The sequence below is a fragment of the Pinus tabuliformis genome, chromosome 3_1, assembly GCF_031772625.1.
Source record: "Pinus tabuliformis cultivar Carrire ecotype Pingquan chromosome 3_1, CPIR1, whole genome shotgun sequence".
NCBI classification, from domain to species: domain Eukaryota; kingdom Viridiplantae; phylum Streptophyta; class Pinopsida; order Pinales; family Pinaceae; genus Pinus; species Pinus tabuliformis.
The window spans coordinates 862,465,540-862,481,096 of NC_142301.1; the positions used below are offsets into that span (position 1 = coordinate 862,465,540).

A 15,557-nucleotide genomic window follows, 5' to 3' on the forward strand; every position below is an offset into this window, starting at 1 on the left:
GTCAAATAATGGCGTGATTGTCAAGTTGTGCTATTTGAATTTTTATTGCATTCAAGGACCTATGAACTTCGAACATTAAAAATGAACTTCTTGTTTACGGAACGTTTGAAACGCTCCCTCTTCTTCCAGCCTTGTTTTCTGCATTTATGGATAATTTGAAATGTTGACTACTTGTTTATAATTATTTTTCTTCGACTATTGAAATACAGCTTAGTGAACCAATACATACCGACAGTACTGTTGTTTTTGTAACCTTGTGTTTCGGCCACCCTAACTTGATTCGGCCCAATGACGAGGAACATATTTGTAGTTCCATTTCAGAGCAGATGTGCGAGATTATAATATTATTATTATAGCGGAGGTTTTCTGAAGTATTGTTGTCTTTGTGTTATACTTATATTTAGAGGTTTCTAGAATCTATGTTTAAGATAACTGTGATTGTAGTTTATTTTATTTTTTAAAGATTTTATATAATTAATTTATTGATTTTAAATAGTTTTGGCCATTAAGAATAAACATTGACTTCTATGCGATCTCTTTCAACTGCGTTTCATTATATTTATATAAATCTTACAATTTTTTATTAATTAAATTGTTGTTTTCATAATTACTTATTTCTATTGCAATTTGTTTTTACATATTATTTGTTATATTATTAGGTATATTGATATATGAATTATCATGCTAAAGAATGAATCAATAAGTATTATAAATAAAGAGGTGGTGGTGTAGGAGGAGGTGGATGTGGTGGAGGAGGAGGTAGAGGAGGAGGTGGCGGTGGTGGTGGAGGAGGAGGTGGTCGAGGTGGGGGAGTAGGATGAGGAGGAGGTAGATGAGGAGGTGGCGGTGGTGGTGGAGGAGGTGGTGGTTGAGGTGGGCGAGTAGGATGAGGAGGAGGAAGAGGTGGTTGAGGTGTAGGAGGAAGAGGAGGCAGAGGTGGTAGAGGAGGAGGTGGTAGAGGAGTAGGTGGTCGAGGAGGAGGAGGAAGAGGTGGTTGAGGTGGAGGTGGAGGTGGACGAGGTGATGTTGGAGGTGGAGGAGGAAGAGGAGGCAGAGGTGGTAGAGGAGTAGGTGGTCGAGGAGGAGTTGGAAGAGGAGGAGTAGGTCGAGGTGGAGGAGGAGGAGGAGGGGTTGGATGTTGAGGTGTTGGATGTGGAGGAGGGGGTGGAGGTTGAGGTGGTAGAGGAGGAGGTGGAGGAGGTGATGGTGGAGGTGGTGAAGGCATAGGTGGTGGAGGTGGCAGAGTTGGAGAAGGAGGAGGAGGTGCTGGAAAAGGATGGGGAGGAGGAGGAGGGGGAGGATGAGGAGGAAGCGATGGAGGAAGTGGAGGTGAAGGTGGAAGAGTTGGAGTTGGAGTTGGAGTTGGAGTTGGAGGAGGAGGAGGAGGAGGAAGAGGAGGAGGAGGTCGAGGTTGTGGAGGGGATGTGGAGGAGGAGGAGTTGGATGTGGAGTAGTACGAGGAGCAGGTGGACGTGTAGGAGGAGGCGTAGGTGAAGGTTGAGGAGGAGGAGGTAGAGGTGGAGGTGGAGATGGAGGTTGAGGAGATGAAGTTAGAGGTGGAGGAGGTGGAGGAGGTGGAGGTGGAGGTGGAGGAAGAGGAGGTGCTGGAGGAGGACGTGGAGGAGGAGAAGGGGGAGGATGAGGAGGAAGCAGTGGAGGAGGTGGAGGTGGAGGAGTTGGAGTTGGAGTTGGAGGTGGAGAAGGAGGTTGAGGTTGTGGAGGGGATGTGGAGGAGGAGTAGTTGGATGTGGAGTAGTAGGAGGAGGAGGTGGAGGTGGAGCAGTAGGAGGAGGCATAGGTGAAGGTTGAGGAGGAGTAGGTACAGATGGAGGTGGAGGTGGAGGTGGAGGTTGAGGAGGTGATGGTGGAGGTGGAGGAGGCAGAGAAGGAGGAGGAGGATGTGGAGGCGAAGTTGGTGGAGGAAGAGGCGGTGGTAGAGGAGGAAGAGGAGGAGGAGGTGGTTGAGGAGGAGGAGGAGAGGAGGAGGAGGAGGAGGAGGGGTTCGAGGTCGAGGTGGTGCATGTGGAGGAGGGGGTGGAGGTTGAGGTGGTAGAGGAGGAGGTGGAGGTGGAGGTGGAGGGATGAGGAGGAGGAAGAGGTGGACGTGGAGGAGAAGGAGGAGAAGGAGGAGGAGGAGGAAGCGAGGGGAAGGTGGTGGAGGAGATGGAGGTGCAGCAAGAGGAGGTGGCGGAGGAGGATGTGGAGGAAGAGGAGGACGAGGACGAGGAGGGTGTGGAGGTCGAGGTTGTCGAGGGGATGGTGGAGGTGGAGGATGTGGTGGTGGAGGAGGAGGGGGGTTGGAGGTTGAGGTGGTGGATGTGGAGGAGGGGGCGGAGGTTGAGGTGGTGGAGGAGGATGTGGAGGGTGAGGTGGAGGAGGAAGAGGAGGTGGAGGTGGAGGTTGAGGTGGTGGAGGAAGAGGATGTGTAGGTGGAGGAAGAGGAGGAGGCAAAGGCGGAGGCGGAGGAGGTGGAGGTAAAGGAAGAGTAGGTGGTGGAGGAGGAGGAGGAGGATGGGGAGGAAGCAAAGGAGGAGGAGGAGGTGGTCGAGGAGGTGGAGGTGGTGGTGGTGGAAGAGGAGGAGGACAAGTAGGAGGAGGCATATGCAGAGTTGGTGGAGGAGGTGGAGGTGGAGGAGGTGGAGGTGGTGGAAGAGTAGGTGGTAGAGGAGGATGTGGAGGAGTAGGAGGAGGGGGCGGAGGAGGAGGAGGGGAAGGTGGTCGAGGAGGTGGAGGAGGAGGAAGAGGAGGTGTTGGAGGTTGAGGTGGAGGTGGTGGTGGAGGAGGAGGTGCTGGAGGTGGTGGTGATGTAGGAGGAGGAGGAGGAGGTTGAGGAGGAGGAGGTGGTTGAGGATGATGTGGAAGTGGGGTTGGAGGTGGAGGTGGAGGTAGAGGTAGAGGAGATTGAGGCAAAGGCGGAGGGGGAGGAGGAGCAGGAGGAGGTGGTGGTTGGTGGGGTGGAGATGGTGGGGGACGGGTGGAGGTTGAGGTTGTGGAGGTGTAGAAGGTGGAGGTGAGTGTTAGAAGGTGGTGGAGGTTGAGGTGGTTGAGGAGGAGGAGGCGAGGAGGAGGAGGGAGGAGGGAGGAGGTGGATGAGGAGGAAGAGGAGGAGGAGGACGACGTGGTGGAGGAGGAGGTGGAGGTAGAGGTAGAGGTGGTCGTCGAGTAGGTGGAGGAGGAGGAGGAGGAGGATGAGGAGGATGAGGAGGAAGCATAGGAGGGGAAGGAGGTGGTCGAGGAGGTGGAGGAGGAGGAGGAGGAGGAGGAGGAGGCATAGGCAGAGCTGGTGGAGAAGGTGGAGCAAGGTGAGGAGGTGGAGGAGAGTAGGTGGTAGAGGTGGATGTGGAGGAGGAGGAGGAGGGTTGAGGTCAAGGTTTTGGAGGAAGAGGAGGTTGTTTATTAAATATGAAGCCTTATGTCTTCCTGTTTTTGTTTACTTGAGGAACATAGGAAATTAGGAATCATGTATGGCTTTGTTTATTCTTTGGGTATTCAACATATTTTGTGAAATTATTATTACTTTTTTTATATATCTAATAGTTTAAAGAAAAAAAATTAATTTCCAATTCACTTTCTGGGATGAACGAAGATTCTTGGCTTTTTAGATAATCCAATATTTATCTTGTATTTTATTTTAAAATGTTTATCAAGAAAGGTAAATATGTTCTACTTGGGAAAGGCTAAAGGAGCAATACATGGAATTACTGGAGGTTGAGAGATTGTTCAGTGTATTATGATTTTTGAAGTTGAAATCCCTTGATGATACTTATTCTGTGACATGTTATACTAAGTAATGAACATTTTTCTTTGTGGGCTATATTCTTGAACTCGAAAATTGTGGATTTATAGTGAGTTTGTCTTAATAGATTTTTTTATCATATAGGAAATTAACTTTAATTACATATTTTGTTGTTCAGTCAATCTTGTTGCGCATATTGTGTTATTTCAAAAAATTGTGCATTGATCTACAATTATTACAGTTTTGATTGTAGAAGAAAACACAATAGCTTCTATCATAGTTACACACATGAAGGTGTTGAAAATCTTATAGATGGTGTTGAATGCCCAAATCCTAAATATGTTGGTTTATTTGAAGGGGAGTAATTGGATAACTGTTTTTCTATTAGAGAATCAATGCATAAGAAGGAAAAATCACCTGATGTAGAGGTTCAATGAGGGAGAAATAAACTGATGTAAAGGTTCATTGAGGGAAAAATAATTAATGTATTTTAAGTTCTAATTCATATCAAATATTGAAGGAATTATACATCTCCATGATGTCATTGAATTAGAAAGCACAAATTAATTAAATAAAAAATATCCTTCACTTTATTTATTTATTGTTTACATTGAATTTCTTCTTGCCATTAATATTTTCTAAATGTATCGTATGAAATTTTATTAAGTATTAAAGAAATTTAACATCTCCTTGATATTACTGAGTGGAAAGAAAAAAGTTTAACAAAGGAAAAAATATTTTAATTTCAAGTTTTTTCTCTTTATAAATGTTAAGTTGATATAAAATTCCCCCTAATTTGGGTGGCAATTGATGGTTGTCCTGAATGCATTTATCATCACCATGCATTCACATGGAAAGTGGCTCTCATCCAACTTTTATATGCCCACTCAGTATGCTAATCCATCGATTTTCATGATGCCTAATCCACTGATCCATATCCTATGTGTGATCTCCTTTTACTTAACAATAATGCTTCATTCACTTGCTTGGTGATGGAAAACATTATGTATGTCTAAATATTTCTTGGGTCTTTTGTCACGCAACTTGTTCATGATTCGTCACTAAAACAGTCATACTCTTATTTCCTTCCAAAAGAAAAGCTACAATTCCCTCAATGATTCTAAATTCCTCCTCCTCATTCTCCCACTTAATACTATGGTTCACGAGAGTAGATGTGTAAGCAATGGAGGTGATGGATGTGATCATGAACGTCATCCCCATGCTGTAGATTTTGACGAAAAAATCTAATGTCTTCATTCCAAATATTCATGAAGGCATACCACACAATGTATCCTCCATGGAAGCTGATGAATTAAGGAACATAGGTTGCGGGCATTAGGCCTCAAAAGTTTACTAGCCAGATAGTTATGGAAGAAACAACAAGCCAAAGAAGTTGCCATAAGGAAGGTTGTTAATTCTAATGTATTAGTAGTCTCCACGAATCTCTATGGGACCTTATATACTCCTTCGACATCTCCTTCTTGCCTATCCCACTCTCCCATTCCTGCACTAGCTCCCAAGATGGCATAGACTCCCTTCCAATCTCACCCACTTCCGCTGGGCCCTTCCCCTTCGATCATGATTGATGATATGCAACTGAAATGTCAAGTCAGTGGGGCAGCTAATAATGCACAACCACAACAAGGTTTGAGTTCTTATGGTTTTCTTATCGTTGAGGAGGAGCCAGAGGATGCACTAGAACAATTGTGGCCCAATAGCACACTTGATGCTCAACAACCTCCAAAGGAAAGAAAAATGTTTGAAGCGTCCTTTTGAATGACTTGTATTCTTAGCCCTAAGGAAAATTCTCTCATGCTTTTTTTGTATTACGATAACCAGTTATGTATGGTACTAACTTTGGATTTGTCCATAAATAGATATTTCTTTCACCCTAGCTTTCAAGCAATGACCTATTGGTTTTCCCATGGTGGGAAGATGGTCTAAAATCTAGCTCCACAGAAGAACTGACAATATTATGGTTGTGTAAATTTTGTACATCATTTTTGCTAGTTTTAAGTTCTTGACATTCTTACAAAAAAAGTGTATAAAATTATTTTCTTTAAGGTTCACATTGAAATATTTTATATATTATCAACATTAGAATATTATTTCTTAATATGTGTAGTGTAGATATTGAAGTATACTAGTTGGAATGAATATTCAAATATTTTATCCAATTTCGGTACTGAAATAATTTTAAATAAATGAATTACACATCTTCCCAATATTGAAAAGAAAAAAGACAACAATAATTTTTTTGAATTATTTTATATCTCTCAAATTGAAATAAAATTATGTTAGTTATTATGGACATTAAAATATTTTCTTATTCACTTATTATTTAATATAAATATTAATTCAAATGTCATCTCAATTTCATCTTTGCTAGTTAAAGAATTACATATCTTCATTGTACTAAAGAAATAAAAAGAAATTAAATATCTATTATCATTATTATTAATTTGATTTTTTTTAATGTAAATTTTAATTATTTTCCTATATGACTAAGTTACAAAAAATAATTTATGTAACATAAAAACACTAAAATTAGTTTTATGTTATAAATATTTTTTTATTATTACGATTTTTGTGTGTACAAGAAACTAAATATAAGTAAATTTTAATTCGTAAAACTATAATTAATATTTCACTATTCAACATTAAATACACATTTCAAACTTTCCCGATTATCATTTATCATTTTTAAGATAAAAAATATCATATCAAAATTTTGATTTTCTTAAAAAAATAATTTAAATGTAAAAATAAATATCATGTTAATAATATAAAATGTTTAGGCTGATAGACCTTCCTATGCATCAACAATTATCAACACTTTTACCTTGCTCAATATGTCGAAGGTATATATGTATTATCCATTTTATTAATCTTGTATTGTTTCTTGGGAATGACTGAAGAATTATTTAGAGGTGTTTAACAGTTAATTGATGTGCAGGAGATGGTGTTTAAATCGACCATAGACGATAAGAAAAGCAAAATGAGGGCCATGAAGGCTGTTGTAGGGTCTGGAGGCACGGATAATCATTACCTTTATTGCATATATAGGCAAAATATTTTCCATCGATTTACTAGAGTTTTGATGTTTCATACTCCTTTACTAATGTTGTGATTGCTCTGTTTGAGTGGACTCTATTGAAGTCAACAAGGAGGTAAAGATAACTGCTATGGGAGAAACATATCCTATGTATCTTGCAAAAAAATTAAGGAAATTGGGCTACAAAGCAGATTGTTGAGCATAGGTCCGCAAAGGAGGAGAAAGAGAAGAAGGAGAATATACCTATTGTGTAGCATGTGAATCCCATTTTACTGGATAATACATATACACGATATTTTTTCCATGGGTTATCGATGGGAACTGGAGACCCATAAGCATTAAATAAGAAATTTTATATTTTCTACAAAAACTTCGTTTATGTTTATCAGATTTTCTAAATAGAAATTTCATAAGAATACTTTAATTGGTTAAAATTTCATTGTGATACATTAATCGACTAAAACTACATTGTAATATATATGGATTTGGATTGGTGTATAGTTATGTTTATAAATATCGTGTATATATATATATATATATATATATATATATATATATATATATAGTAAGTTTTATAAGATTATATATTTATTATGTTGAATATATTACCTCAATAATAGGGTGGGGAATTGAATAGGTAATTTCACATTAAGGAGTGAGGAATTGAACATGTAACTTTATATTAAAGAATTCCTTAACAGAACTCCTAATCACCTGAAGACCAATATGGTATATTTTATAATTTTCATTTAAAAAATAAATAAAAAAATTACAAATAGTCTAAAATTAGTAAGTTGAGAATATTCTTTGTCATCAGATGCATTTAAAAGTTTTCAAACTATTTTTTTATTACAACTTTATTGATATTACAAATTCTCATCATTAGAAATGTCACATAAATATTTTTATCACATTTTACTTCTATACTAATATTAGAAATTAGTATCATTACAAATGACACATAAATATTTTGATAACTATCCATATTTATCCCCTATTTAATCTATAAATACATGCTAATTATTAACCATTTAATCTATAAATATTTGTTACTTATACATCTAATTATCCATAAATCTTTGCTGCTTATACATCTAATTATCCATAAAGGTAGCTAGTCTGTAAGAGGATTTTTCTTCTTCATTGTCAAAAATAATATATCAGTCAAAGTGGCACATGTTCGTGTTCCCCTAGAAAATAACATTCCAACATCATCATCATATAATATATGCAAAACCACTTATGGATCTTTAGCACAATTTACTATCAGATAAATAGCTAAAATTGTGAGGGGCACTATTTTATTGACGATTCAATTTCATAAGCGCTTTATATTCACAGGCAACATGGTCTCATTAATACTTCTTTCTGTAGTTTCGAAAAACTATTCCAAATTCTCATTATTACGCCTCGCTTTAGCCATATCGTCTGATTGATAACCAAGGTCAATCCTAAGTGATCACTAAATTCAGTCATATGTGGAATCGACGGATCAAGTTTTACTAGAATCAAAACCTTAGTCTTTGGTTGAATTTTTGGTCATGCCAGTTTTTAGAATTGGTACAACATTATAAGGACAGAAAAATCTTTATTTATATTGACAAATTTGACCAAAATTTTATTAAATTTCAAAAAATTACTTATAGCTAAAAGAAAATACATTTTTTTTTCAAAATTTTGAAGTTAGTATTAATTAATTTTCACTTACAACTAAAAAAAATTGTTCACATTACGACAGCTAGAGAAGTTGTATTAAAGAATAATATCATAGGAAGTTGGAGCTAGAAATCTTCTAGTAACCTAATCTAGACAAGTTTACCCAAACCACCTTAACAATCCCTCTTTTAAACTTGACTATGGGAGATTAACCTGGTCTCAATCATTCATTAGCCATCTCACATGAGATGTCACATTCCACCCTTCAAGCTAGGATACTAGTGGACCTGCAACCCTAGTACTTATTCAAGTGGTCCATTTCACAACTTGGTGACTCCATGCTCCAATGCACTACATGTATGCCTCGTCAAAGCCTTATAACAATCCATAATCCTAGACATCACGTATGTTTGAACAACATGCCTTACATCGTCCTAGGGAAATGCACTTTTATTGAACCAAAACCCTTAGGGTGTTCACACACCCCTGCTATTATCACACCATTACCACTCTCAATCACAAGCTAGCTCCTTCATATGTTCAAAGACCATTAACTCTCTAGCCACATCTCTAGCTTTTTTTATCCCTGCCTTCACTTAATCTCTCTTTCCTTACATTCATACTTTGAGTTTCCCTTCCTATCATAAACAAATTCCACAAAGCTTTGACAATTTTGAATCCATTACATTTTGTTATTCTAATATGCTCTCACAGTGGCTCTCACTTTGGTTTTGATACTAGTTGTTAGGATCACTAAACACCTAGAGAGAAGTGGTGTTGTCTAAAGACACTCCTACTAGAATCTCACTAGTCAACTAGAAAGACACTCTTGCTAGAATCCCATGGGTCACTCATACCAATTAACAAAAAATCGACTCCATTAAAAAATAAAACCATGGTGAAAACTATAGATTGTAATAAACTTGGAACTGAAAACCACTACTAATTTGACCAAGTAAAATTTTCGCAGATTATCTTAACAAACTATGTCTAAATAATAATATAAATCTAATTAATGTTATCTAACGAATTTTCAATAACAAAATTAATAAGTATGTCAACTTTAAAAAATAATACCTTTTTCAACTAGCAAAAAAATTCAAAAAATTCTATACAACATTAGACATCTAATGAATTTTCAATAACAAAGTTAATCAAGTATATCAACTAGTAATTATCTCAAAAGGTACAAAGAGAGGCCGACAGAATTATTAAATTGGAATTGTTGAATTTTTCTAGAAGAGTTAATTGGTTTGTGGAAAACCTTGTTTTCTTGGACTGGATCATTGTGCAATTACTTTTCTTTAGATGTTTTCTTTATATCTATATTAGAAGGAACGCATTGAATGTCTTATTTCATTTTAAAGTTAATTACCCAAAATCAAGAAACCTCTATAGATGGCCAAGCATATACAAAGCTTGCTAGTGACCAAGGCAATAACCACCATGACTATCCCCTACCAATATATTTCATTGAAAACCATAATTGTATATTGCATTTAGAAAGTCAAAACATAGTATTAGAAAACATGTTGATATATTGCTATTAAAAAGTTAATTCCATTAGAAACCATGATATTATTATTATATTTTATAAAGAATAATATACATATATAGAATGATACTACATTGAAAACCATAATTGTTTAGTGAGATTAGAAAGTCAAAATATAATATTCGAAACCATGCTAAATATGACATCACTGTTCTTTATTAAATTTGGTTTGTGATAGTGTATTCGTTTGAGCATAATGCTCATAAGCATAAGCTAAATAAAATTAGGTAACGAGGATGCACATAAGCATAATGCCAAATCCTATCATGTGAATTCTTTAAAACTCTATGGGTTTGGCCTAGCAACCCCAAGACACCTACACTTCTATTTGGGGTCTCAGCAATTATGTTATATATTTTTAAGATAAGTTATATATTTGATTTTGGGTAATTAACTTACTCTAAAATGAAATAAGACATTCAATGTGTTCCTTGTAATATAGATATAAACAAAACATCTAAAGAAAAGTAATTGCACAATGATCCAGTCCAAGAAAACAAGGTTTTCCACAAACCAATTAACTCTTCTAGAAAAATTCAACAATTCCAATTTAATAATCCTATCGGCCTCTCTTTGTACCTTTTAGGAGAATTGCTAGTTATACATATTTTTAAATTTTAGCATAGTTAGAATGTAAAATTGAAATGCAATGTTTTACGTTACCTGTTTTTGTGAATATACAATCATTTTGTCCGTAGAACATAAAATGTTATTATAAAATTATGTAAACCTTATCGTTCAACTTTTTAACGGCTGTGTATGAAATACAAACGAAATTATCATGTATTTTTCTCTTATTTTAAATTAAAGATATTCTTCTAATATATAAAACTTTATTAAATTTTTATATTATCTGATTTTTTGTTTTAACATTTCCATACATATTTTTAAAATATATTTTAATTTATAAATTGTTATTTTGGAAATGTATTTTAATTTTTAAATTGTTACTTTTTACTTATAGTGTTTTAAAAATCTTAGAAAACCATATTAATAATAATAATTAGAAAACAAAAAAACTCCAAAATAAAAATGTGAAGGATGTTGAACGTTACCTAATTTTCTTGAATTAGAAAACGACATGAACACAAACACAAATAGTAAGTTTTTTTTGAAATAATTAACCACCACATCAATTAATTAATTTATAATAAAAATGAGTTTGGCTGAAAAAGTTTTCCGTTGGAAGAATTGGGAGTGCGAGTGGTAGTGGGACTATAGACCTCCGTAAAATAGAAATAACTATCATGCATGAGTTGGTCGGAAACGCGTGATTTGTAAAAAGCCAAAGAAAGCCGAAATATACGCTGATCTTTAAAAAGCAAAGAAAGCCGAAATATCCGCTGATCAAAGCCGAAATATCCGCTGATGTGTAAAAAGCGAAGAAAGCGGAAGAGGTACAGAGAATCAGGCATATCATTTATAGAGAATCAGGCATATCATTCATCTATTTTAGGTTAAAGTAAAACGAGGCGGAAGCACCTATAAATTTTAAATTTCGTTTGTGATATGTTTTCTGGGAAGAGCCTCCATTTGGGTGTCTGGTTCTTGTGTGTTTGTGGAGAGAGACTTTATAGTTAAAATTTAATGTCCAAAATTTGTATGTTGCCAGAAGAGAATGACAATGGATTTGGACCTCTAGTCCGTTTCAGAGAATCCTCTGTTGGATGCAATTTTGATGAATTCTCGACAGAATAGATCCTCTGTTGGATGCAATTTTGATGAACTCTCGACTTTCTGTCGATGAGCACAATGGATTTTTATGAATTCTCGACTTTCTGTCGATGAGCACAATGGATTTTTATGAAATCTCTTTCTGTTCCAGAAGATCCTCTGCTACATCCAATGGATCGAGCACGATTGATTTGGTCTGTTCCAGAAGATCCTCTGCTATTTCTTGATTCGGTTATTGATTTAGATATGCGCTCTGTCCCTTTGAATGTATATATCAAAGTAAATTCATTTATCATTTTATGTACAGGAACAACCAACCGCTACGGGGAGAGTTGTTATATTACAATGCGCTCTTGTTACTGCTGCTACACAAACCCTCTTTCTCCTTGTGCTATTCTCTTTGCCTATTCAAAATTGGTTTCAGGTACTCTGTTTATTTCCTTCCTCTGTGTTTATTTAAATTAAATTTAATGTAATTTGTTCTTCTCATAAATTCTCTATTTCATTTTCTTTAACTAGTTTAACCTCCCTCGCCTTCACCTTAGTTTAGTTGATTTTGATAATTAGTTTATCTTGTTCGATCTAGGTTTCATTTATGTCTTGGCTTTCAAATTTGTGTTGGTTGCAAGAACAAGTATAAAATCATTTTTCCAGTCTCGCTTAGGTTCAGCTTCCAGAACAAGTATAAACTCATTTTTCCATATTAGCGTAAAATCCATTGACTTCTTGATACTAATTTCAACCAGCCGACCTCTAATACTAATTTCAATTACTTGAATACTATCCTTCATTGCTCCCTGACATTACGCGTGAACCATGGTCTTCGTTTTCTTCTCTGCTCTAGGGCTTTCATATTATCTGTTTGTAACGAGGATTGATCCTAAGGCTGTGCACAGAAGATTTGTGAAGCTGAACGAGAAACTTCTAAAGGCAGCTGTCAAACCCAACGCTTGTACAAACATGGAATTCGCAGATGCCACCAGTGTGTGACAGATAAGGTATGCTAAGTAGTGGGCGCTTGGAGTTGATCAAACGTTCAAACCAATTTGAATGTAGATGCCAAGTCGTGGGCGTGTATTTGTCAGAGGCAAGTTTGTTATATTATCTGACAATAAAGAAGCATCTGACACTCATAATGCCACGTGTGTCTGTATTGCGCTCCTCCAACGTTCAATCCACACCGGAAATACGTATATACGGTGGAATGTTCCAGATGGGTTGATCCAACGTTCAAACCTGAAATTCAGGTATCCGGTGTACGGTTCCAGGTGATACAAGCCGTTCAACCAACTTGGTAAATGGCTATATATATCTCTTTCGAAGTTCATTTATTTGAATGTAGATGCCAAGTAGTGGGCGTGCTTTTGTCAGAGGCAAGTTTGTTATATTATCTGACAATAAAGAAGCGTCTTACACTCCATAATGCCACTTGTGTTTGTATTACGCTCCTCCAACGTTCAAACCCCACCGGAAATACGTATATACGGTGGAATGTTCCAGATGGGCTGATCAAACGTTCAAACCAGAAATTCATATATCGGTGTACAGTTCCAGATGATACAAGCCGTTCAATTAACTTGGTAAATGGCTATATATATCTCTTTCGAAGTTCATTTTGTAAATGGCTATATATATTTCTTTCGAAGTTCATTTTCTAAATCGTAATGTCGGAGTGTATAGATTCAATATCATCAAGAACCCTTGGGTACCCATAATTTTGATATTTGATATTTCTAATCCAAATTAAAAAAAATAAATAAACTTCTCGATTTTGTTATAATCTTGACGTAATTCTCATTATTTTTGGACTAATTTGTGAGTTTTTTAGCTAGACTATGCTATAAAGAAAAATGAACTATCACATTAATAATTTATCATCAATATTAAATAAAATTACAACATAAATCAGCTGTGTGCTTATTTATGGATGAATATATTATAAAATTTTGTGTAAGGAATAAAATTGAAGGTTCAAATCTCCATATATCAAGCTTAAAACAAATAAAAAAATTACCATACAAATTCAAAAAATGATTAAATATTATATAATTTTGTGAAAAATAGTAATATATAAAATAAACATTATTATAAATAAATATAAAAATAAATAAATATATGTATGTAAAATTAACAAATTCAACAACTCTTGGCATATGATATTTGAAATCTTCACAAAATCCAACTCCATCATAATTTGATTGTATATATCATCAACTCATTTATGTATAAATAATGTTAAAAATGAGAATAACATTTGAAATGAAAATAACAACAAAAAATTAATCCTCAAAAGGTTTTTGTCATAAGTAGAACAGTTTAAATAATTTTTAAGAATGATGTTAATGAAATCTAAAATCAAAATAGAGAAAGCATAAGAATGTTTGAGAATGGTGGTCGACTAGGGTTAATGTTAATGAAATTTAAATTCAAAATAGAGGAAAAAATATTTAATGATGGTGACTGAAAATATGTTGATGAAATTTTGAATTAAAACGAAAAACAAAAGCATAAATAAACAGAAAAACGTCATACTGAAAATATGTTGATGAAATTTTGAATTAAAACAAAAAAAAAGCATAAATAAACTGAAAAACGTCATAATGATGGTATTTGAAAAGCACTGCAAATGTGACAATCGATATCTGAAAAAAGAAAAAAAAAGGGGCATCCACTAATGTTGACTAAAAAAAAGCATCCACTAATGTTGACTAAAAAAATACATTAACTGAAACTTTTAAGGACCAAAGAGTTTAATGATCATGAGTGAAAAGCCTTAAGACATCTAGTGATCGTGATCGAAATCCATTAACTAAGTCATTGATGGAGAGCTCTTGCAACTTTTTTAAACTTTAAAAACTAAAGAGAAAAATGACGAGAGAGATGGTAACTGAAAAGCACATACAAAGTGAACCGTTGAGAATATATATTAAACATAATGAATCGATGGTCAATATCAACAATTCATCCAACCCTAAGTATAATAAGAATTTGAAATCCCTAAATATAATAAACAATTTAAATCAAAATAACAGAAACGTTGAAACAACTGTGGCACCCAAAAAAAATAGATAAATAGAATTTTTTAGATAATATATGTTAAAAATGAAGATAATGGAACCTAAAATCAAAATAGAAAAAACACAAATACTTTCCAGGATGGTAACTAAGCATAAATGTTAATTAAATTTAAAATGAAAATAGTAAAAACTGTCATAGAATCATTTAACTTTCCATAAAATAAATTGCCATAATAATGTTTAAAAATAAAATAGCAAAAACTTAGAAATTTTAAAAGGGATGCCCAAAAAAATAAAAATCAAAATTAAAAAATATAATAAAATATAAAATCAAAACCAAAATTTAAAATAAATTTTGAATTAACGAAACAAATAATAATATCGTAAGACAACGTCTTGATGATGGTATACTAAACCCATCATAAACTTGACCGTTGAAAAAAAACATGATCATCCACTGAAGAGCGTCCACTCACTGTAGCATTGATGGGACAAAAGCGTTTAATGATTCTGAGATAAAAGCGATATAATCTTAACCGTTGATGAAAAAGAAAGAACATATTGAGATTGGGACTGAAATCTAATAACTGAACACCTTTGTTGTAATTATTTTGAAATTTAAAATGAAAATAGAAACTAAAGCGTCTTTCAGTTAAATCCATTAACTGAAAGACCGTTGTTGCAATTATTTTAAAATTTAAAATGAAAATAGAAAATTATTTTAAAATTTAAAATGAAAATAGAAAAAGCACGAGAGATCGTGACTTAAAAGAACATACAAAATAACCGTTGATCACTTCTATTTTGGGAGAACTCAAGGAAGTCCACAAAATGAAACATCAAACATTGTCTCTCTCCTATATA

At 34.9% G+C, this 15,557-nt stretch overlaps 1 protein-coding gene across 3 annotated transcripts; it reads left to right on the plus strand.

Moving 5' to 3' along the window:
- The first annotated feature begins 11,450 nt into the window (after nt 1-11,450).
- Nucleotides 11,451-13,104, plus strand: LOC149190306 (uncharacterized). Of its 3 annotated transcripts, none has more exons than XM_089412105.1 (3): nt 11,451-11,870; nt 11,984-12,100; nt 12,573-13,104. In XM_089412105.1, the coding sequence occupies exons 1-3, from the start codon at nt 11,787-11,789 to the stop codon at nt 12,681-12,683; spliced, it is 312 nt and encodes a 103-aa protein (XP_089268231.1). In that variant the 5' UTR covers nt 11,451-11,786; the 3' UTR covers nt 12,684-13,104. The 3 variants fall into 3 exon arrangements, with proteins under 3 accessions (XP_089268231.1, XP_089268232.1, XP_089268233.1); XM_089412106.1 differs by having other exon boundaries at nt 12,576-13,104; XM_089412107.1 differs by having other exon boundaries at nt 11,453-11,870; nt 12,521-13,104.
- Nucleotides 13,105-15,557: the final 2,453 nt, after the last annotated feature.

What these genes read in the sequence shown, in the direction of transcription:
- LOC149190306 (XM_089412105.1), top strand. Translation starts at nt 11,787, where the DNA reads ATGAGCACAATGGATTTTTATGAAATCTCTTTCTGTTCCAGAAGATCC. An exon ending in GATCGAGCACGATTGATTTG is followed by an intron (nt 11,871 to 11,983) that starts GTCTGTTCCAGA and finishes TTTTATGTACAG; the next exon opens with GAACAACCAACCGCTACGGG. An exon ending in CTATTCAAAATTGGTTTCAG is followed by an intron (nt 12,101 to 12,572) that starts GTACTCTGTTTA and finishes GGCTGTGCACAG; the next exon opens with AAGATTTGTGAAGCTGAACG.